Source organism: Rhinatrema bivittatum, chromosome 12 (assembly GCF_901001135.1).
Source record: "Rhinatrema bivittatum chromosome 12, aRhiBiv1.1, whole genome shotgun sequence".
Lineage (NCBI taxonomy): Eukaryota > Metazoa > Chordata > Amphibia > Gymnophiona > Rhinatrematidae > Rhinatrema > Rhinatrema bivittatum.
The window spans coordinates 26,121,349-26,146,124 of record NC_042626.1 but is presented as its reverse complement, the minus strand read 5'-3'; the positions used below and the strand labels follow the sequence as shown (position 1 = coordinate 26,146,124).

The 24,776-nt window shown below is 45.2% G+C and overlaps 1 protein-coding gene across 4 annotated transcripts in view; it reads left to right on the top strand.

Annotated features, from left to right (window-relative positions):
- The window catches only part of LOC115074000 (indolethylamine N-methyltransferase-like), a 43,363-nt gene that overhangs the window by 3,574 nt on the left and 15,013 nt on the right, over positions 1-24,776 (top strand). The window contains exons 1-4 of one of the 4 annotated variants that reach the window (XM_029573041.1): positions 7,689-7,769; positions 13,651-13,809; positions 15,095-15,302; positions 19,981-20,519. The exons of 1 other annotated variant lie outside the window; for it this stretch is intronic. In XM_029573041.1, coding sequence (XP_029428901.1) covers positions 13,659-13,809; positions 15,095-15,302; positions 19,981-20,401 — 780 coding nt within the window. In that variant the 5' untranslated portion in view covers positions 7,689-7,769; positions 13,651-13,658 and the 3' untranslated portion in view covers positions 20,402-20,519. Of the gene's footprint in view, positions 1-7,688; positions 7,770-13,650; positions 13,810-15,094; positions 15,303-19,980; positions 20,520-24,776 lie in introns of those variants that run through there. 2 more of the 4 variants (XM_029573043.1, XM_029573039.1) reach the window with 2 other exon arrangements.

Below are 24,776 nucleotides of genomic sequence, written 5' to 3'. Positions count from 1 at the left end.
TACTTTCGTTACTACCCCAAACCAAATAAGCCTGATACTTCACTTTCAATGATATCCAGCATAGCTCTCTGCTTCAATGGCAGGGGGAATGATGAAAAGATGATTTATATTTGGACAACAACCAACAAGGACTGAGTTGCACAGGCTGGATAAACATGTATGGGAGTAACTTGCTATGATGGCAGTTACTACCCCTAAACAATTAGCTAGATACTTCACTTAGATGCAGCTCCAGCACTGCTAACTACATCGATGGCGGGGGTGGAAGGGAAATAGAACAAAAAAGTCACTTACAAGGGACAAGAGTAACAGATAAGTATGGGGGGGGGGGGGGGGGAGTGAAAGCTTGCTGGGCAGACTGCATGGACAGTTTGGTCTTCTTCTGCCGTCATTTCTACGTTTCTATGTGTTAGTGTATGAGAGAGACACACAGGAAGCATGTATTATTAGTTTTAATTATTTGATGCTATTTCACTTCTAAATATGGACTGTAAAATTTACTCTAGTTTCCCGCCTGAATTCAGTCCTTGGGGATCTGATTTATCCTTGTTGCGTCCGTTGGTCTCAGACGGCTTCGACCTCTGTGCCTCATCTTTCTTCCTTCTCTCTCCTCAAGCCTTGGGAAGATGGCTGCTGCCATGTCTTCATGCCGTTCTCTCCGGCGTCCCCGGAACAGCAACAGCGACGGTGTTCGCCATGTTTCTCCTGAGGGCCTCCTAGGGTGCGCGCACGCACGCCACACACGTCTTTATCCACGTCATGGTGGGAACCTCGGGGGCGTCCTCTCCGAGTGTCGTCATCACATCCTGGTATTTAGCCTGCCCTTCGTTTGCTAACAAACTGAGATAGCAAGGATTGGATTGGACTGGACTGCCTCTGGTCTAAGCTGCTCTGCCGCTTCCCAGCTGCCGCAGGAAGCTCTCTCTGCCTTTCGGGGTAAATCTTCACTAGCCTGGGTACCTGCTCCTCGGGGGGTCCTTCTGCTCTATTTCAGGTACCTATCTTGGGATACTGGGTACTCGCTCCTCGAGGGCCTGCTTTCCCTAATCTGGTGCCTGCCACTGAACAACTTCTGCCTGCCAGGACCTTCAACTATACAGCTTTCCACCTCAGTGAGTACTAACCGTGTCAGTCTGTCTCAGCTTCAGCGCTCTGGACTTACTGTTATAATTAGTGAGGTTTAGGTGGACCCTTGGACACTGTGGCAGCTGACCACGCCCACAGGGGGAAGTCCCACGAGGGGCCACAGATCAGGCTCAGCTCTGGACACACACACACAGATAGTTCTTTATTTAGACAGTTTGAGAAGCCACCAGAGGTGGCAGTAGTGAGTAGAAGATGTAGCCCGGCTGAGCTAGTATTCCCCAGGGTGCTGGAACAGCGGTTCCTCCGGTAGCAGTGCTGTAGTGGAGAGAACTGAGAAAGTGAGAACAACAGAACATTCACAGAGTCCCAAGTATGGAGAAGCCCCGAGATAGGGAGAGCTGGCCCTCGAGGAGCGAGTACCAGATCCCTGGAAACAGAGAGACTCATTGGCAAAGTACTCACACAGCGGTTCCACGTAGGGGATGGCACTGGCACTGGAACGGAGGCAGGCCCTCGAGCGAGTACCTGGTTCCAGGGAGACAGCTCTGAGGAGTGGATGATAGTAGTACTCACTGATGGTGTCTGTAGCGAATTCTTCCAAGTAGAAGAGGAGATAGATGCAGGCAGCGGGTCAGGGAACATGGGCCCTCGAGGAGCGAGTACCAGTTACCTGATAGCGACCTGAAAGAAGCAAAAGTGGCCCCCGAGGAGCGGGTAACCCCATTAGCAGAAAGAGTCCAATGGAAGTTGGAAAGGCAGAGTAGCTGGGTACGGAGAGCAAATCCCATCCGTAAGAATTCCCCTTGCTAACTCAACGGCCAGCAATAAACTGTAGGCTTAAATATCCGGGCAGCATGAAGTCATCCCAGGGGGACGCCCCTGAGGAACGCGCCAATGAGGAAATAAGAATGAGGGCCGCGCGGCGCGCATGCCCTAAGGTACCTGTAGAACATGGCGGGAGGCAGAGCCCAAGCCAGTCCGGGGATGCTGGAGAGGACTGCAGGCAGACGCCGCGGCAGCCAAGCGTCCATGAAGAGCAGGAGGAGCCGCAAAAAAGGAAAGGTAGGCGGAGTGAAGCCGTCGGGAAGTGACGGTCGCAACACTTACATCCAGGACCTGTCCCTGCTATGCCGCACTGCCTATCCTACTCGACTGTGAGACTGGTCTCCTCTGCTGAGGACTCCTGGGCTACTTCACTGCCTGCTCCCTGGGCAGTACTACCGAGCTGTACAATAAATACAACTTCTCTGTGTTTGCGTGTAAAGAGTCTAGCCTAGCAGTGCGGTTCCTCACGGGGCTCCTCCCCGTGGGAGGGGCCATCACCGCAGTACCCAAGAATCCACTCCAACACCTCATAACCATAACAATCCTGACCAAACTAGTTTCGTAAATGGAAGGAACATATTACAAAATGCACGTCTCTTTCATAATATTATTACTATTGCTGAGACTCAAAATATATACCCATTCTTTCTATGTCATTAGATGCTGAAAAATCAATCGTGTAGGATGGTTATATATGTTCAGAATATAGGATTGGCTTGGTTTTGGCTCTGAATTCATAAGGTATATTTACTAGGGATGTGAATCGTTTTTTGACGATTTAAAATATCGTCCGATATATTTTAAATCGTCAAAAATCGTTAGGGCCACAATACAATACCAATTCCCCCGATTTATCATCAAAAAATCGTAAATCGGGGGAAGGGGGAGGGCAGGAAAACCGGCACACTAAAACACCCTAAAACCCACCCCGACCCTTTAAATTAAATCCCCCACCCTCCCGAACCCCCCCCCCAAATGCCTTAAATTACCTGGGGGTCCAGCGGCACACTAAAACACGGCACACTAAAACCCCCTAAAACCCACCCCGACCCTTTAAATTAAATCCCCCACCCCAAATGCCTTAAATTACCTGGGGGTCCGTAGCCTTAAATTACCTCCGTAGCGGCGGTCCGTAGCTAAATCGGGGGAAGGGGGAGAGCAGGAAAAGCGGCACACTAAATCGTGTAGTCTTCAGCTGGCGCCATTTTGCAAAATGGCCGCCGCAAAATGGCAGCGGCCATAGACCAAAATGATTCGACGCAGGTCGTTCCGGACCCCCGCTGGACTTTTGGCAAGTCTTGTGGGGGTCAGGAGGCCCTCCAAGCTGGCCAAAAGTTCCTGGGGGTCCGGGAGCGATTTCCTGCCGCGAATCGTTTTCCGTACGGAAAATGGCGCCGGCAGGAGATCAACTTCAGGAGGTCGTTCAGCGAGGGTTCTGGACCCCCGCTGAACGACCTGCAGTCGATCTCCTGCCGGCGCCATTTTCCATACGGAAAACGATTCGCGGCAGGAAATCGCTCCCGGACCCCCGCTGGACCCCCAGGAACTTTTGGCCAGCTTGGGGGGGCCTCCTGACCCCCACAAGACTTGCCAAAAGTCCAGCGGGGGTCCGGAACGACCTCCTGCGTCGAATCATTTTGGTCTATGGCCGCCGCCATTTTGCGGCGGCCATTTTGCAAAATGGCGCCGGCTGAAGACTACACGATTTAGTGTGCCGCTTTTCCTGCTCTCCCCCTTCCCCCGATTTAGCTACGGACCGCCGCTACGGAGGTAATATAAGGCTACGGACCCCCAGGTAATTTAAGGCATTTGGGTGGGGGATTTAATTTAAAGGGTCGGGGTGGGTTTTAGGGGGTTTTAGTGTGCCGTGTTTTAGTGTGCCGCTGGACCCCCTGGTAATTTAAGGCATTTGGGGGGGGGGGTTTGGGAGGGTGGGGGATTTAATTTAAAGGGTCGGGGGTGGGTTTTAGGGGGTTTTAGTGTGCCGGCTCACGATTTTAACGATTTTCACGATACTTTACACACCCAAATGGCAACAATACGATTCCCTCCCCCTCCCAGCCGAAATCGATCATTAAGACGATCGAGGACACAATTCACATCTCTAATATTTACAGTAACCTTACTTCAAGACTGATGGCAAATAGCACCCTCTCAGAGAATTTTGGGTTAAGATGGGGAACATGCCCTTTCTCCTCTTCTTTTTATCCTGTCTTTGGAACCCCATTGCATCAAAATATAGATATTCACCTATGGTCAGAGCTCTTGCAAGGTAATTGCTTTTGTAGTTGATCTTTTATTGTTTCTATCTTCCCCGGATGACTCCCTTCCTAATCTCTTAATGTTGTTTTCTAATTTTTCTGCTTTTTCCAGATATAAGGTAAACTGGGACAAAACAGAATTAATGCTTTTGAAGATTTATAGCACACCGTCGGTATTTCCTGGTTTCACGTATAAGTGGTCCCCAGATGGGTTTAAATATCTTGGTATGCGCTTCTTTTCTCCACACTGACCGCATAATGGCTGACATTCAGTCTCAACTGTCATGTCTTGTTGAGGATCCTGCCAGCAGTTGGTCCCCTCCATCTTTCTTGGGGGGGGGGGGGGGTGGGGGGAGACTATCCATCAATATGATCCTTGCTCCACAGATTACCTACATATTGAGTATGGCACCCAAAGTTCTTCCCCAGACCTTTTACAGCTCCTTAGATAAGAAGTTATCTGTCTTTCTGTGGGACAGAAAATCTCCTCGAATTGCGATGTGGAAATTGAAATTGACTAAGAATTTTCATTGTTAACATAAGGCCTTTTGGATTCAATACGGCATTAAACGGGTGGGTCCAGAAGATGAGATCACTATTTTAAGAACATAAGAAATTGTCATGCTGGGTCAGACCAAGGGTCCATCAAGCCCAGCATCCTGTTTCCAACAGAGGCCAAAACCAGGCCACAAGAACCTGGCAATTACCCAAACACTAAGAAGAACCCATGCTACTGATGCAATTAATAGCAGTGGCTATTCCCTAAGTATAATTGATTAATAACCATTAATGGACTTCTCCTCCAAGAACTTAACCAAACCTTTTTTGAACCCAGCTACACTAACTGCACTAACCACATCCTCTGGCAACAAATTCCAGAGCTTTATTGTGCGTTGAGTGAAAAAGAATTTTCTCTGATTAGTCTTAAATGTGCTACTTGCTAACTTCATGGAATGCCCCCTAGCCCTTCTATTATTCGAAAGTGTAAATAACCGAGTCACATCTACTCGTTCAAGACCTCTTATGATCTTAAAGACCTCTATCATATCCCCCCTCAGCCGTCTCTTCTCCAAGCTGAACAGCCCTAACCTCTTCAGCCTTTCCTCATAGGGGAGCTGTTCCATCCCTTTTATCGTTTTGATTGCCCTTCTCTGTACCTTCTCCATCGCAACTATATCTTTTTTGAGATGTGGCGACCAGAATTGTACACAGTATTCAAGGTGCGGTCTCACCATGGAGCGATAGAGGCATTATGACATTTTCCGTTCTATTAACCATTCCCTTCCTAATAATTCCTAACATTCTGTTTGCTTTTTTTGACTGCTGCAGCACACTGAGCTGACAATTTTAAAGTATTATCCACTATGATGCCTAGATCTTTTTCCTGGGTAGTAGCTCCTAATATGGAACCTAACATTGTGTAACTACAGCAAGGGTTATTTTTCCCTATGTGCATCACCTTGCACTTGTCCACATTAAATTTCATCTGCCATTTGGATGCCCAATCTTCCAGTCTTGCAAGGTCCTCCTGTAATGTATCACAGTCTGCTTGTGATTTACATAACTGGTTGCTTTTGGAAAAGGAGTTTAGTTTGCCCTTCTCATTATGCTTACTTCAAGGCAGAGAATTCCCCCAATTTTGGCCACTCATAAGGCCTTGCATGCTCTTGTCTGGTTGGTAAAAAAGAAATGGAACATGAGGCACTGCTTCTCTTTAATTGATAATTTAATGATAAATTGGCTCATTTGGCAGATTTGTGGGATTTGGACACTTGGGCATCTATTAGATGAGAATGGAATAGCCTCCTTCTCTAATTTTTTTTTTAATTCTTTATTTATCAATTTTTATTATACATTCAATCAAGGATTACATAATTGAAATATCAATGAATGATTAACAAATAAACATATAAGATATTAATTAAGAAAAAAAATAAGATAAAGTTTGTTAACCTTTTCATTCTTTTTATCAAACAGAGGGAGGGAGTTTAGTTCTAATATGGGAGAAAATTATCAGGAAATATATTTTAATACACAATTAGCATATCCTGAACCTTCTTTTCTTAACTGGCAGCTGGGGTAGAAGTAGACTGTCTCATCTGATTAAGAAATGTCTTTAATTGGTCGGGAACAAAAAAGATAAATATATCATCCTGTCTTTTTACAATACACTTACAGGGGAATCGTAATTGAAATGAAAATCCTAATGATATTACAACCTGACGATAGGCCAAAAAGGCTTTTCGTCTTGATTGGGTGGAAAAAGCTAAATCTGGAAAAACCTTTATTGGTTTTTGAAGATAGGAAATTGGAAATTTGTTAAAGTATTTTTTCATTACTGCATTAACATCAGCTGTAGAATAAAAAGATACCAATAGCGTACCCCAACTTATTACATTATTTGAGGAGTCCTCTAAAAAATTAGAGAGGTCACCCTGAAACAACTCTGTACCTGGTAAATCCCTTCTTACTGGAAGAAAATAGCAATTGTTAATTATAGGCGTTTGTTCCAGGGAGAATCCAAATTGCTCTACCAAAATTTTTTTCAAAGTAATTAAGGGCTCCTCACCAACAACTCTTGGGAAATTCAGAAATCTTAAATTAAGTTTCTTTGAACTATTTTCCAACATTTCAATTCGCCTAGTCATGGCTTCCCTATCTTTTACTACTGCCAAATTAAACTCAAAAAAATTCTTTTCTTGATTTTCCAGGTGGTTAATTCTATCATTAGTTTCTTTAAACTGGGATTGAGTTTTTAAAAAGTCTTGTTCATGCTTATTATATACCATATCAATTTTCCCTTCCAATGTCTTAATATTTATAGACATGGCTGCCATCATTTCCCACAGCGTTTCCAGCGTCACCAATGCAGGGCGAGTCATGCTTCCTGCTGATTCAGAATTTGGTATAGGATTTTCTCCTCCAGTCCCTGGAGTTACCAATGGGGGGGCCCCATTTCCCCCTGTGGTGAATACAGGTGAGATTTGTATGGCTCTCTCTCCCTCTTCATCAGCATTTCCACTTCCAGATGGTCCCAACGTGGATTCTAAAGCCCTGTGTATTGCTGGTAGCCCTGTGTTGGGGCTAAGGGAAGCCTCCTCTGTAGATACAAGGGGTCCTCCCTGACGCCTTGGCACACCAAAGCCTTCAGTATCCCTTACATTTGGTACAGGAGAGAGCATATAGTTGGTGATTTCTTGTTGAATAGCAGGTAGAGTCGCTAGCGTGGGAAACACTCTGACTCTGCCTTTACGTTTAGGAGGCATATTTAAATGTAGGCAGAGAAAAAAAACAAACCCCAACAAATCTCTATTTATGCCAATAACAATTTAGAACAGATGACCCAGAGAGAGGAGTTTGAGAATTAGAGAGTCTTACTTGATCCGGAGACTCCGGCGATTCCGGCAAAGCCCGGCAAAGCCTGCTGACTGCGCACGCCCCTTTAGCGTGCGCGGCTTCAGCGTGCGTCGGCTCTGCCGCGCGCTGCAGCAGGGTAGATTTTGTAGCCACTTCTGGATCTGCCCCTCTCCAACGTCAGAGCCAGCAATCCGGTTCAGCTGGTCGGTAGGCAAGCCTGCTTCACGGCCAGCAGTGATGGTAAGTAAAAACGCTGCTAATCCGTTCCTCCTCTCTCTTCCCTCCTCCTTCTCTATTTTAGCGAGTAAATACAATTTGCCCTCCTCCCAATTTTTCCCTTGGCTACAGATGACCCACATTCTATGTCATAGGGAGATTTCAGTGCCCAATTTGGTTGAATCCCCAGATCTCCTCATATTGTGCATTTTGTTTATTTGGTCATGAGGCTTCTCGTGTATATAGAGAGCTGAGAGATAGAAACATAGAAATGTCTGCAGAAGACCAAACGGCCCATCCAGTCTGCCCCTTAAGCTTTCACACTTATTTTTTTCTCATTCTTATCTGTTACTCTTGGCCCTTACCCTTAGTAACATTTTGGTTCTATTTCACTTCCACCCCTGCCATTGCTGTAGAGAGTAGTGCTGGAGCTGCATCTAAGTGAAGTATCTAGTTTAATTGGTTAGGGGTAGTAACTGCGGCAATAAGCAAGCTACTCCCACACTTATTTGTTTACCCAGCCTGTGCAATTCAGTCCTTGTTTGTTGTCTCAATATAATTCCACTTTACTTCATCCCCCCCCCGCCGTTGAAGCAGTGAGCTGCACTGGATATGTATTCCAAATGAAGTATCATGCTTAATTGATTCGGGGTAGTAACCGCCGTAACAAGCAAGCTACACCCATGCTTATTGGCTTATCCAGACCATGTAATTCAGACCTTGTTGGCTGTTGACTGAATATAAATCATCTTTTCTTCATTCCTCCCTGCCGTTGAAGCAGTGAGCTATGCTGGATATGCAGTGAAAGTGAAGTATCAGGCATTATTTGGTTTGGTAACAAGCAAGCTACTCCCCGCTTTTTTGTGAATGCAAATCCTATTTTCCACATTTCCTCTTGCCGTTGAAGCATAGAGCAATGTTGGAGTTGCATTAACCGTGTGTATGTTTATTGAATAAAGGTATTATCTCCAGGTAGTAGCCGTCATTCCCACAAGACACCCCCATGCCTCTTCTCTTCATTCACATCCTCTAGACTTTATGGATCTTTCCTCTTCCAGGTGTGTGGGTCTGGAGAAGATATGAAAATGTGCCTATTTTGTTTCATATTGTTTCTAAACCAAAACAATAAAAAAAAATTCACAAAATATTGTTTTTTAGATTTTTTTAGTGTGCAGTATTTTCATTTAGTGCACACTATTTGAGTTAGTGCGCGCTATTATAACTCAAAGTAGTGTGAACTAACTCAAATAATGCACACTAAATTGACATTGTATGAACTAAATCAAAATAATGTGTACTAAGCTAAAAAAAAAAACAAAAAAACAACCTAATGAAACAGAACAAAAATAAAAGGGGGGGGGGGGGTTTAAACTAAATGAAATGAAAGTTTTATTAAAGCATATGCCTAGATGATGAGAAAGGAAGGAAGGAACCTGGTTCCCCTTATTACTGCAGTGAATCCTGCTAATGCTAAAACAAGGTTAAGGGTGAGTCTTGGAGAAGACCCCTCTCCAGCCTTCATAGTCAGTAGAGGCGTGCATGGAAGGAAAATGTGTTTTGTGTCACTGCGGATTGCCGTCATTTATATCATTCCTTTTTCCTATATTCCTATGTCAATTTACATTTTCCCCTTGCTCTTTCAGTCCCTAAGCATTGTTTGCTTCAGTGTAGCATGAGCTATATTTTTACAACAGGCGTACTTGTTAAAGAATGCGTACATTTTTTACTAAATTTTGCAAATCACGTGCACTAAAATGCTTTAGTATATGCTGAAATATGTTAGTGCACACTAAAGTGACATTAACGATATTTCATTAGTTTTCTGTTTTGTGTTTGATGGGAAATGACACAAAACAATATCCATAATATATTGGGCTTGGCAGTGTGTCCGTCAGTGCTTGCGCATGTTCCGCCGCCCGCCGATAGATGGCGCTATAATATATCGGGCTGCATGTTCCCCAGCCTGCCGATAGATGGTGCAGGCGGATCTCTGGCCGCCTTGGAGGCTCAAACACGCCACAGGTACGAAGGACAGCGGCCATCGCGGGACAGGCAGAATATAGCAGAGGAGACCCTGGCATGCCGTGAATGGAGCGGGGCATACGCTCCGTTCGCGGTGAGGAGGAACACCTGGCGTGCTGTTTGCAGTGAAAAGGGAAGGCCCCCGTGTGCCGTGATCAGCGTGCCCGGGCCTTCATCTTTGCCGCGAATGTAGCGTGTGCCATGGGACGTGCTCTATTTGCAGCATGCCAGGGTCTCCGCTGCTATTTTCTGCTCAAGGTGAAAATGGAAGGCCCCCATGTGCTGCGAATGGCGCGCTAGGCCTTCATCTTCGCCGCAAACAGTGCGCCAGGCCGCCAGGCTGCGAACGGCACAGGTCCCGTGGCATGCCGGTGATAGAGAATGTGTGTCGCGGAGGGGAGGGTGAGAGAGAGCAGGAGGGTGTGAGAGAGAGCATGGAGGGGGGATGCCGGTGAGAGATAATGTGTGTGAGAGAGGGGGGGTGACAGAGATCATGGTTGGTGAGAGGGGGTGGAGAGGGTGTGAGAGAGAGCATGGGAGGTAAGAGAGGGTGGGTGGGGGATGCTGAGTGTGGGTTTCAGAGAGAGGGAGCCTATATGAGGGGAGGGGGATACCCATGAGAGAGAATGTGTGTGTGAGAGAGGAGAGGGAATGTGGGGGAGTGCGAGAGACAGCTTGGTTGGTAAGAGGGGGAGTGCACAGGATGCTTGAGTGTGGGTTTCAGAGAGGGAGCCTATATGAGGGGATGTGTGTGTGTGCCAGAGAGTGAGGGAGCCTGTGTGAGGGTGTGTGTATGTGGAAGGGACACTCTTACAGTGAATTTCTAGGGAAATTCTGCTCAAAACAACAGCAGATGTGCTAATAAAAAGGCTCGCCGCCCGGGCGCAGAACGGGTACAGTTGCTAGTAACAAATATCATTGATGTTTTGTGTCATTTTAAAATGCCAGCACACCTCTAATTGTTCGCAAGTCTAATGGGTTAGGCCAAGCATGCTGTCTTGGGGCAGGTATTTTAGAGAGAACAATAGTGTGGATCAAAACCCCTTCCCTCCTAATGCATTGATGAACTCCTGGGTCTGAGGGAAATCTGAACTACAGAGCCCTGCATGCAATGGGCCCAACTGATGACGCCATGCTGATGACGGAAAGTAATGCTCTAAGGCAGTGGTCCCCAACCTTTTTTGCACCAGGGACCGGCTTCAAGCAAGACCATTTTTCCATGGCCCGGCAGGGGGGTGGGGGTGGGGTAGGGGTGGGGCTTTGGTCATATGGGGGCGGGGTTATGGAGGGGGTTAGATTTTAGTGCACACTTAACATTTAATTATGACATTTATAATGTGAATGTGACTCAATTCACCATAGGTTCTCACATGCATGGCACATTGACCCATGATCGTCACGGGGCTAGATGTAAAAGTACAGTTTGTATCCACGGGAACCCCCCTGACCCACAATAATGGATGTAAAGCAGAATTATGACATTCCCCATACAACTCACCCTACAAAAAAGATATTCTGGTTCTGGTGACATCTCAGTAACAGCAACTCAAACTCCTTCTACTTCCAGGCTCAATAGCCCTACTTATGAAAAGACAGCAGTTTACCACCAATGCATGTCCTCTGAGAAAACACAACAAATAAGACCGATACAAACGCTTTCATGCTAGCAAAATATCTCATCTTGGTAACAGACACAGAACCGACCTAACATACTCCCAGGATCTGTAGTAATGCACATAAACTAATCCGCACACAGTTACACCTGTATTATGGAATACACTCAAACAGGAGCAACCCTATCTATGAAAAGGCAACACTACAAATATTAAATCAGGTCCTAAAAACCAATACACCTCTTATTAGGAAAACAGAACTAGCAAGCAGCTATAGATCCCCACACAGAAATAATTGTAAAACTATACTAATAAGCAGAATAAATGTTTCAAAACAGCTATGAACAGAATAACATCCAACAATTAAAAACTCATAAAAACTATTAAACATTCTCCAAACACCAATAAAATATTTCAAAAAAGCAGACATCACACAATTAAAATGGCAGTCAAGAAAAATAAACTTAAAAAGCCACCTTTACTTACCCCCTCCAGCAGCTCTCCTACTCCCCTTCCTGCAGGCCGTGGCACTCACCAGAAGCAGCAGTAGAAGCTAAGCTCTATACTTATGGTCCTCTTCCTTAGTGCCCATGTCTCTCACACACACACCATACCAGTCATGCCCCCATGACCAGTTTCTGTCTCTCACACACCAATCATCTCCCAAACAGTCTTTGGTGCACACACACACACACACCAGTCACCTTCCTGAACAGTTTCTCTCATGCCATACACACACACACACACACACACAGACTTCCCACTCCCATGTTCTAATTACATATATGGGCTTCTCACTCTCATAATCACTTTCTCTGTCTCTCTCTCTCTCACATACACACACACACACCCACATACACACACACTCACTCACTCACCAGTCTCTCACTCCCATGCTTGTTCTCTCCACATGCACAGGCTTCTCATTCCCATAATCACTTTCTTTCTCTCTCTCACACACACACACACACACTCACCAGTCTCTCACTCCCACGTTCTCTTTCAGATATACAGGCTTCTCCCTCCCATGATGTGTCTCACACACACCCAGGTTTCTCACTCCCATGCTCACTCTCTTCACATGCACAGGCTTCTCATTCCCACAATCACTTTATTTCTCTCTCTCTCTCTCTCTCACACACACACACACACCAGTCACCTGATCTCGCTCATGCATACACACACACACTCAGGCTTCCCACTCTCATGTTCTCTTTCAGATATACAGGCTTCTCCCTCCCATGCTGTGTCTCACACACACCCAGGTTTCTCACTCTCATGCTCACTCTCTTCACATGCACAGGCTTCTCATTCCCATAATCACTTTCTCTCTGTTACACACACACCAGTCTCTCTCATTTCCATGCTCACTCTCCACGTGCACAGGTTCTCATTCCCTGAATCACATTCTCTCACATTCACACACACCAGTCTTTTTCTCTCACACACACCGTCACCTTACCAAGCAGTCTCTCTCTCTCATGCATGCACACTCACCCAGGTTTCTCACTCCCATGCTTTCTTTCACCCCCACAACACCAGGCTTCTTACACCCATGCTTTCCCACATACCCAGACTTCTCACTTCCATGCTTTTTCTCTCTCTCACACACACACATCAGTCACCTCCCTGACTAATGTCTCACACTCTCACATACACATCAGTCATCTCCTTGAGTAGTCACTTTCATTGTCTCTCACATACACACACACATCAGCTCTCTGACCAGTCAATCACACACAGGCTGGCTGGCTGCTTCTCTCTCTTTCTCTCACTCACTTCCTCTTCTCCCCCCCCCCCCCCCCGAGCACAAATGAGAGCTGCAGCAGCTCCCGCAGGCCAAGAAAGAAGAATCCCATCAGCCGCGGGAGGCTCATGCTGCTGTCTCCTTTCTCGATTACCGGCTGCTTCTATTGCTTGGGGACCGACGCTGCAGCCGCCGCTGCTACTTTATCACGCGGCACGGCTCTTTCTCCTTCCCGCGCACCGCTCCGTGTATCACTTCCTGTTCCGGGTCATGGGGGGGGGGGGAAGAAGAAAAGGCCAGCCGCGGGTGCCACAGCTTCTTCTAGCACCGCTGCCGTTCCCACTGGGTTTGAACGTGCTGACAGCCCGGCGGCAACGGCAGCGGGAGAGACCGGGAGCGCGCGACACACCTGCCGGTGCTTGGCGGCGCTGCGGACCGGCAAAAAACTCCCGCGGACCGGTGGTTGGGGACCCCTGCTCTAAGGTACAGGGCATTTCTAACTCTCAGACTCTTCCTGCTGCAGATCACAACATGGAGTCAAACTTCACTGGACCAAATGATTACCAAAAGTACTTCCAAGGCAGAGATTACCTTAAAACTTACTTTGTCTTTGACCCATCTGACACACGGAAAAGCTGGCTGTTGTTCATACTGAAACAGCTACACCAAACTTTCTCTTCAGGTGAGTGCTGTCTCTGTGTCCTTCCATGCCTTGTGAAAAGATCTTCCGTGTGTATCTTCAATTTCCTCCTAATTTATGAATGTCTGCAGAATATAAGAATGAAAAACTAACCTGTGAGAAGCACAAATGCACATGTGTACATCTGTCTGCAACAGCATGTATCTGGCCTGTGTTTGTAAGGTTTCAAACAGGATCTGGGGGGAGCTGCAGACTGCTGATGCACAATATAGGAGACAATGTTCTAAGCATTTCCCCCTAAGACACAAAATGGGAAAAATCCTTTGGTACAAGTGGTACCATAGGGTAAATTGGTTGTTGGTGGTGAATTGGTCTGGGCTCAGAGGTGAAAAGGGTATGAGTGTCTTTTGCTGGATAAAACCCCAAACCCTAGAGGTTTTCTCCTTCTTCACACTCTCTTAAAGTTAGAGTCACCTACCCATAGCTGCAGTGCAGAACCAGCTACCCACAGAACAGGACAGTGTTTCTCCAGCTGGACCTGGAGTCCCCCCAGCCAGTTTGGTTTTCAGGATATCCACAATGAATATGTATGAGATAGATTTGCATTCCATGGACACAGTACTTGCAAACCTTTCTCGTGATTGTTCATTTTAGATACCTTGAAAAACTAGACTGGCTAGGGGGTAATCCTAAACTGGCTTGAGAGACACTGCCATAGAATAGAGTGATGGAGGTTAAGTAGCACCAGACAGAAAAATAACTGCAGAGACCTGGGTCCATTTGGGACCTGGGTCACACACCCAAACCGGCACCTTTGAAAACTGACTAGGGCTGAGCATCCACATTCAAGTTTCACTAGGACCCTAAAATTAGGTGCCTAAAATAATGGGTGGCACAAGGGGCAAATTTAGGGGAGGGAAAAATGTTATGGACTTAGAGAGAGTAAATTTGCAACATCGTGCAGAGGATAGCTCCGTAAGTTACATTTCTAAATAAATTTAGGAACATAAGTTCATTTTGAAAGTTTTCCCAGTGAAATTACCCTCACCCAGTTACACCTGCTAAAATGTTCAAACAAACTGGCAGGTAGTTTTGTAAAAAAAAAAAAAAATGCCATGTCTCCCCGTAAAGCACTGCTTTCCCAGCAGATATAGGCTTTCCAAAATTAATCTCCTAATTTTTCATTCTTAGGCCCCTACCTTAGGCTTCTAAATCTTGGCAAATGAATTACAGGTCTAAGTTTAGGTGACAGAACTTCTAGGTGCCTAAATATAGCTGAATTCTCAGCCGAATAGTTGGCTCCTAACTGCATCTGGAATTTTTGCAGGTGATATAAGAGGGGACACTCTGATAGACATCAGCACTGGTCCCGTCATGTACCCGCTGTTCTCAGCCTGTGAGTGCTTCAAAGAAATAATTATCACAGAATGCCCGGGCCAGAGCCAGCAGGAGCTGGAGATCTGGCTGAAGAAGGAGCCGGGAGCATTTGACTGGAGCCCAATGGTGAAGTATGTGTGTGAGCTGGATGGTGACAGGTATGGGTATTCAGCTAAGGCCAAGATTATTCAGTTTAAAAATATTTTTATATATGTTCATTATTTTCTAATCTGAATCATTTTGGTAGATTTTTCTTTTTTTGTTAGTAACTAAAAAAATAGCATTTTATTTAACTTGATGATACAGAAAATAAAAAGTGCTAGAGAGAAGGAACAATATGGTGATCATTAAAAGAGAAGACAGCAGGAGTTAGGCAACCTGCGGTCCTCACAGACTTTAATCCACTTGAGTCTCCAGAATATCTTTATTGATTATGTGTGAGATAGATTTTCATATTCTCATCAGCCCCTATTATAGAGTATAGTATAATAGGGGCTGATGAGTAAAGATGGCCTGCACCATCTTTAAAGATGGCGCCGGCCATCCAGTGATCCTACCATGTGACAGGGGCCGGCCAATGGCACGGATACCCTGTCACATGGTAAGTGCAAAGGGGCATCGGCGCCATTTTCTTTTAGAACAGCTGATGCCTGGGAACGGGAAATCTCTCCCCGAGGCTCCCCTGGATCTGTCCTCTCCCTGAGGCCCCACTGGATCTCTCCCCGAGGCCCCCTGAGGCCCCCTGGACCACGAGGTTTGGGGGGGTCGAGAGGGTGGGGTCGATTTAAAGGTTCGGGTGTTTTGGTTTTTTTTAGCGGCGCGGACCTCCCTAAAAAAAAAAAATTAGCGATGTGAATTGGAATCGGAAACGATTCCAATTCACATATCTTAACGATCAGATTCCCCCCCCCCCCCCCCAGCCGAATCTGATCGTTAAGACGATCTGGCACATGATTCACATTTCTAATGGAGATTACTAACCTTAACCAATAAGCCTTGATGCCTTTAATGCAACTGCAACTGCAAGATTGCTCTCCACTTCGATGATAGGGAAAAAGGGGACTTAGATTCAAACAACAATCAAAAGGGACCCAAATTCTACAGTCTGGGGTACTGTTTAGAGGTGTGGTTCGTTTATCACGAATTAGGCAATTTCAACTAAATTGCCTAATTTGTCAGAGGTCGGGGGCCCCGAACCCCGAAAATGATTTTCCCCAAACTACGAGGAAAATTAGTTTTTCGAGTTTGTACGGGGGGAGGGGCACATTTTATTTTTTTAAATAAAAAACCACCCCAAGCTTTAAAATTCATAAGAACATAAGAACATAAGAAATTGCCATGCTGGGTCAGACCAAGGGTCCATCAAGCCCAGCATTCTGTTTCCAACAGAGGCCAAAACCAGGCCACAAGAACCTGGCAATTACCCAAACACAAAGAAGAACCCATGCTCCTGATGCAATTAATAGCAATGGCTATTCCCTAAGTATAACTGATTAATAGCCATTTATGGACTTCTCCTCCATAACTTATCCAAACCTTTTTTGAACCCAGCTACACTAACTGCACTAACCACATCCTCTGGCAACAAATTCCAGAGCTTTATTGTGCGTTGAGTGAAAAAGAATTTTCTCCGATTAGTCTTAAATGTGCTACTTGCTAACTTCATGGAATGCCCCCTAGTCCTTCTATTATTCGAAAGTGTAAATAACTGAGTCACATCTACTTGTTCAAGACCTCTCATGATCTTAAAGACCTCTATCATATCCCCCCTCAGCCGTCTCTTCTCCAAGCTGAACAGCCCTAACCTCTTCAGCGTTTCCTCATAGGGGAGCTGTTCCATCCCCTTTATCATTTTGTTTGTCCTTCTCAGCCTAGCTGTGCAAGTCTATGTATCCTGATCTAATCAGTGTTTACTCTCACTCTATGGTTATATGCTCTGACTGTTGCTTATTGTTGGAATATATTTGCAGAGTGAGGGTCTGTTCTTTCTGGTGTGGAGAGATTTGAGCAGGGAAGATAGCAGTCGGAGGAGGTCAGAGAAGGCATTCTCTTAAGCTTGAGATCCCCATCTAGCTCAGGCCTTCCACCCACCCTGTATGCCTCTAGGACCAGGTCCACCACACCATCTGCTTGACCCACATTCCTTTCTGAACCCTCCTGGCACTTGGGCTCACTCAGGTGCCAGTCCTGATCACATTTGATATGCCCTGTCTGTAATACAACCCCCCCCCACCACCACCACCACCACCACCATTCTGATCCCTCCGCAAGACTTACTAACATCCCTGGTGGTCCAGCGGGGTCCCACGAGGGATTTCTCTCTCCGTGCCGTCTGACTTTCAGGCCTGCCTCGATCAAACTTTCGGCGATAGCCTTTGCCCATACTATGTCACAGGGGCTACCGGTGCCATTGGTGAGCCCCATCACATGGCCATTGGCGCCATCTTGTGCTCCTACCATGTGACAGGGGCTGACCAATGGTACCGGTAGCCCCTGTGACATAGTATGGGCAAAGGCTATCGCCGAAAGTTTGATCGAGGCAGGCCTGAAAGTCAGACGGCACGGAGAGAGAAATCCCTCGCGGGACCCCGCTGGACCACCAGGGATGTTAGTAAGTCTTGGGGAGGGATCGGGATGGTGGGGGGGGGGGGGTGGTTTGTATTTAATGTATTAAAGTGAATTTTAATGCTTGGGGTGGGTTTTTTTGAGCTTGGTTTTCCCACGTCGTTTTTTGGGCCAGTTTCATTTTTCCCCGAGGAAAAACGAACTTTATCCCGAAGCGTCCGACTCAAAAAACGATCCGGTAGAAAAAAACCGAAGCTCATCTCTGGTACTGATATGCGTACATAAGGGAAAAAGCACAGGACTATTTCTACAGCCAAGTCCATAAGCAAAGCACGTCAAGCAGCACTGTCTGAATTTTCAAGAAAGCTCATCTCCCAGTAAAAAATGTTACTAGTTGCAATTTTTATGGGTTATCATAAGGCTTGGCGATAACTGCATGGAGTGGCAGTTACTACCCTTTAGAGATGTTATGTTCTGTGGTCCGCAGGCTAATCCAGCAAACTGTCGCCCTCACCTTCAGGCTCGGACCAGCCACACCATCCTCTGTTGTTGTGGAGCCCCGCCATCCCATCAAATGGCAGGATCCCAGCCCCGGGCACTCCCAGGAATCTGCTGGGCCTTCACCCAGCAGAATACTGCTGACTCCAGCATGCCGCGCCTCTCCTTAGGCACACGTACGTGTTGCGCTGGAACATTTAAAGGGCCCATGGCAGAAAAGCCCCCTTGGCCCTGGAAGATGATGTCATTGGCACTGCTCTCTAAAAGGACAGCTTCCCAGCTACAACATGTCCCACTACCCAGTGTAGAGCGTCTTGCTTCAGCTACTTGTATTCAGCCCAGCCTGTGTTCCTTGCCTTGTGTGCTTCTCCTTGCCTGATCTCTCCACCTAGCTGCCCCTTTTTCCCTTCAGATTGACCTCAGTCTGACTTCAAATCACTTTTGACCATTGCCTGCCACCGACCTCTGCCTGCTTCTTGACTTGCCTGCTTGCCGCCCATCTACAACCCTGCTATCCAAGGACTTCTTCTCCTGCAAAGAGCAGAGACCCCACCTAAGACCTGCTGGCCCCAGCACCCAAAGTGTCAACCCAAGGGGAACGAGACGAAGCTCCAACTGGGTCTCTGCTTCGTCCAAGTTTGCCTACTGACAGCAGGAACATGCAAGGCTCCTCCCCACAGACCTTGTCAATTCTGCCTCAGCCTAAGTGTTCACGAACGCAACAGGCTGCTGAGGCCCTGGTCCTGGCAGGCTTGAATTCCCTTCAGACCATCCTGGGCCTCGCCCACAGGTTACATGAACCAGCAGCAAGCCTTAGAGCTCCTGGCTACGTCCATGGATTCGCTAGCCACCTGTCTGACCAGTGCTGCGGTCCTGCCCCCACCTGCACCAGCCCTGCCACCTCTTAAAACCATTCAATGGCCGCCAATTCCACAGTAGCCAGCTCCACTCTGGTACGCCGGGGACTCGTGTCTTGTCTGGGATTCTTGAACCAGTGTCACATGCACTTCCAACTACGAGCACCACTGTTCCCGAGTGACCAGAGGAAAAAACCCACCTACATATTATCTCTGCTGGACGGCTCTGCCCTGCCTTACGCTCTCTTTTTGCATATTTCCCCTAAAAGATTCCACAGTGGAATTGTAGCTATTGGAGTGATACTAAATATTCTTAAATTGTAATATTGAAAATGGTTAGTTATTGTTGCAGCAAACAGCTATTGGAACATTTAATCTATTTTCTTATATAAATAAAGTACTGATTTAAAAGCATATCTAGTCTGCTCCTTTAGATTAACCTGATACTGTCTGGGGGTGGCAGATATTTGTAGCATTTAACTTTTACTTTAAATTTAACTCAAGCAAGGAATTTAAAGTTATATTTAATAAATACCTGCCTTTAATTCTCAAATCAAAAAGATCTTGAGAAAACACTGGCGTGTGGTGCAAACGCACCCCGTCTTTAATAAGAAAGGAATTTAAAAGGCAAATTTAGTCTCATCTGTGTTAACTCTGTCACAAATGAAAAGAAAGCTAAAAGTGTTTCTCTGCTTCCCTTGTGGGAAGGGAATCGTTTGCAAGGAATGGAACAAAACGTTTGTACCCAAAGGCTGAATACATACTAAATATTTCTCAAATTATTCCCCCTCTCTCTATTTCTCGTCCCCACTCCTCCCGTGAGCCAGTCTGGCCCAGTGACCTCATTGTCATGGCTTCTTTCTTTCTAGTCCAGAGCCTGCCTAATCTTTGACTCTTCAATTCTGTCTTTTTCTAGTGAACAGTGGGCAAGGAAAGAAGAGAAGCTGAGGAAAACAGTGAAGCTCGGTTTGAAGAGTGATGTCACTAAGCGACTGGCCCTGCCTCAGGCTGACTGTCTGATCTCGTGCATCTGCCTAGAGGCTGCTTCCGAAGACCTGGGTGTTTACGGCCAGGCCATGAAGAACATCACAATGCTGCTGAAACCAGGGGGTCGCTTGGTGCTGCTTGTGGGTTTGCAGGAGACATATTACACAGTTGGGCAGCACAGGTTCTCCTGTCTGCATCTGGAGAAGGAGCAGGTGGAGAAGGCTGTACAGGAGGCAGGGTGCTGTGTGGAGCACCTTGAGGTGACTCCTATCCTGGAGAAGGACGTCTCCACGTTAGCAGATCCTCATGCCTTGATGTATCTCGTTGCCTGCAAAATATATGACGAGTAGGAGCCTGGGTGACAAATGCAATAACAATTTGTGTAACCTTCTATCAGTTTACCACAAAAATCTGAAGGAACCTGGGGGGTTCTAATAAAAGTGCACAAATGTCAGAATATTCTATGCTATGGCTGTACTCTTTGTCACAACAAATGATTTCAATTACTTCATTACACACATTTTGTGAAATATAGGAGGTTATAGGCTGTGCCCCCAGTTTCCTGCAACAAACTTTTCAAGATTCTGCAGCAAGAGTCAGCAAATTCTGCGGCAGATTTTTCAAATTTCTGGAGAAATTCTGTGGCAAATTTGCAGAATGTTGCCTATATTTGCATATGAATTAATGCACACTTTTACTTTACTTCATAAAAATAAAGAGGTTGATATTCAGCCATGGAGCAGCTAGTATAGTTAGGACAACTAACTCTATGGGCCGATTAAAGTTAGCAGCATTGGTTAAGCAACTAACTCCAAATATTGGAATTAGCCATATAACTTATGCGGCTAACTCTGACCCACCCTGAAACCCTTCTCACCTGCTCCTGGAATGCCTCCGACTTATGTGGCTAAATTCTAGCATACAGCTCTCAATATAGCTGGGTAGCCTTTTAGACGGATAACCTTTTAGCTAGCCATCTGGCTTTTGAATATCGATCTCAAAGTCCTTGACTGACATTTCTGTGTCAAAGACATTTCTGTGTCAAAGACACAGAAATGGATTTTTTTGGAGGAGAATGGATCTTGGATGGGAGATGGGGATTGAGGGATGAGGAAAGAGGTAAATTCAGAAAGAATAATGGAGAAGGAATCTTAGACAAAGGGGTAGAAGGATGGAGGTGCAGAAGGAGAGAAGGATAATGGAATCAGGCATCAAATGGAAAAGAAGTGAGTGGATGAGAGGTAAGGGGGATCACGGAAGGGAGAGTAGAAAAAGGAAACCCTGGATTGGGGAAAGGGACCCAGAATCAGGAGAGGGAGGGAATGTTTCACTCACACCCTCCTCTCTTCTTTCACACTCTTTTTCTCCTCATTCACGCTCTCTTTGATCACCTCACTCTCTCTTTGCACCCCTCCTCCAATCCCATCACACACACAGCTCCTCACTCTTCCCACCAATCCCTTCATTCTCTCCATCCTCTCCCTCTGGTAACTTGCCTGCTTGGTGCAAAGGTGGCAGACCTCATGCGTCACCTAGATAAGATTTTAGACAGTGCTGGGGAGAAGCCAGCTGTCATGGTACATGTGGGCACCAACGACAGAGGAAAATGTGGGACAGAGATTCTGGGAGCCACATTTAGGATTTTAGGTAGAAAGCTGAAATCCAAACCCTCCAGGGTGGTATTCTCTGAAATGTTTCCTGTTCCACGCGCAGGTCCCCAGAGGCAGGCAGAGCTCCAGAGTTTCAATGCGCAGATGAGACGATGTGCCAGGGAAGAAGGATTCAGTTTTATAAGGAACTGGGGAAACTTTTGGGGAACAGGGAGACTTTTCCGAATGGATGGGCTCCACCATAACCAGAGTAGAACCAAGCTGTTGGCACTAACTTTCAAAAAGGAGATAGAGCCGCTTTTAAACTAGAACAAGGGGGAAAGCCAACAGTCACTCAACAGTACATGATTCGGAGGAATGTATCCTTGAAGGATACTAATGAAACAGGAGAGTTAGGGTATTCCTACAGAGAGGTTCCAATAAAAGCAAATGTAGTCCATGTACCTATATGTAAAAAACTCACCTGAACTAAAGATTTCCAAATGAACCCTAACAACTGAAAAGCAGCTTGTTAATACAAAGAAAAAACACACTTTGAAATGTCTGTATGTCAATGCCAGAAGTCTAAGAAGTAAGATGGGAGAGTGTATAGCAATAAATGATGAAACTGACATAACTGGCATAACAGAGACCTGGTGGAAGGAGGATAACCAATGGGACAGTGCTATATCAGGGTACAAATTATATCGCAATGATAGGGAGGATCAATTTGGTGGGGATGTGGCACTTTATGTCCGAGAAGGTATAGAATCCAACAGGATAAAGTTCATACAAGAGACTAAATGCTCAGTAGAATCTATATGAGTAGAAATCCCTTGGGTAAGAGTATAGTGATAGGAGTATACTACCGTCCCTCCTGGACAAAATGGTCAGACAGATGATGAAATGCTAAGAGAAATCAGGGAAGCTAACCAATTTGGCAGTGCAGTAATAATGGGAGATTTCAATTACCACTAAATTTTTAAGCGGTGAAATGGCGTCGGGTCCGAAAAATTGACAGACCTGCAGCATCGCTCAAGTCTTTTCGCATAAATCTGCATCTCTGAATACATCCCCGTTAATGAATTTGGAAGGGGAGTGCTGGATCAGGAGAGTTTAAATCGATATCTCTGAAGCAGCAGTATTGCAAAATGCGCGCGTCGGACGATTGACCCCGACAGCTACAGAAGGGAAGTCCATACCTTTTAATATATAACGTTAAAAAATTCAAAAAATTAGAACATTGAATATTGATATACTGGATGCTAGCTGATTTGGATCAATGATTAAAAGTGACCCTAATGAAGTGCATGAGATACAAGTTCTAACTTGTGAGCACAATGGGTGGTATGATGGTCCTTAAAATTATTTTTTAAAATCTACATAAGTATTGTTGTATACAGCTTTGCAAATTGGGAAAGTTTTCAGTACTATGTCTTCTATTCACAAATTGTTATACTCGTGGTGGCTATATAGTAAGAGAATGTTGGATTAGATTTCAATTACCCCAATATTGACTGGGTAAATGTAACATCAGGTCTTGCTAGAGACATAAAGTTCCTGGATGTAATAAATGATTGCTTCATGGAGCAAATGGTTCAAGAACCAAAGAGAGAGGGAGCTATTTTAGATTTAATTCTTAGTGGATCGCAGGATTTGGTGAAAGAAGTAATGGTGGTGGGGGCCACTTGACAATAGTAATCATAACATGATCAAATTTAAACTAATAACTAGAAGGTGGATAATAAGTAAATCTACAGCTCTAACACTACATTTTCAAAAGGGAAACTTTGATAAAATGAGGAAAATTGAAAGAAATTGAAAGGTGCAGCTACAAAGGTTAAAAGTGTTCAACAGGCATGCACATTGTTTAAAAATACAATCCTAGATGCACAGTCCAGATGTATTCCATGCATTAAGAGTGGTAGAAGGAAGGGAAAATGATTACCAGCATGGTTAAAAGGTGAGGTGAAAGAGGTTATTTTATTTTTAAAAAATCCTTCAAAAATTGGAAGAAGGATCCATCTGAACAACATAGGAAAAAGCATAAGCATTGTCAAGTTAAGTGTAAAACATTGCTAAGACAGGCGAAAAGAGAATTTGAAATGAAGTTGGCCATAGAGGCAAAAACTCATAATAAAAACCTTTTAAAATATATCCAAAGCAAGAAACCTGTAAGGGAGACAGTTGGACCGTTAGATGACCGAGGGGGTTAAAGAGGTTCTTAGCGAAGATAAGGCCATTGCAGAAAGACTAAATGAATTCTTTGCTTCCATGTTTACTAATGAAGATGTTGGGGAGATATCAGTTCTGGAGATGGTTTTTATGGGTGATGAGTCAGATGAACTGAACCAAATCACTGTGAACCTGGAAGATGTAGTAGGCCAGATTAATAAACTAAAGAGTAGCAAATCGCCTGGACCTGATGGTATGCATCCTAGGGCACTGAAGGAACTAAAAATTGAAATTTCTGATCTATTAGTTAAAATTTGTAACCTATCATTAAAATCATACATTGTACCTGAAGACTGGAGGGTGGTCAATGTAACCCCAATATTTAAAAAGGGCTACAGGGGCGATATGGAAAACTATAGACTAGTGAGCCTGACTTCAGTGCCAGGAAAAATAGTGGAAACTATTCTACAGATCAAAATCATAGAGCATATAGAAAGACATGATTTAATGGAACACAGTCAACACGGATTTACCCAAGGGAAGTCTTTCCTAACAAATCTGCTTCATTTTTTTGAAGGGGTTAATAAACATGTGGACAAAGGTGAACCGATAGATGTAGTGTATTTGGATTTTCAGAAGGTATTTGACAATGTTCCTCAAGAGAGGCTTCTAAGAAAAGTAAAAAGTCATGGGACAGGAGGCGATGTCCTTTAGTAGATTACAAGCTGGTTATAAGACAGGAAACAGAGAGTAGGATTAAATGGTCAATTTTCTCAGTGGAAAAGGGTAAACAGTGGAGTGCCTCAGGAATCTGTACTTGGACCGGTGCTTTTCAATATATTTATAAATGATCTGGAAAGGAATACGATGAGTGAGGTTATCAAATCTGCGGATGATACAAAATTATTTAGAGTAGTTAAATCAGAATCGGATTGTGATACATTTCAGGATGACCTTGTGA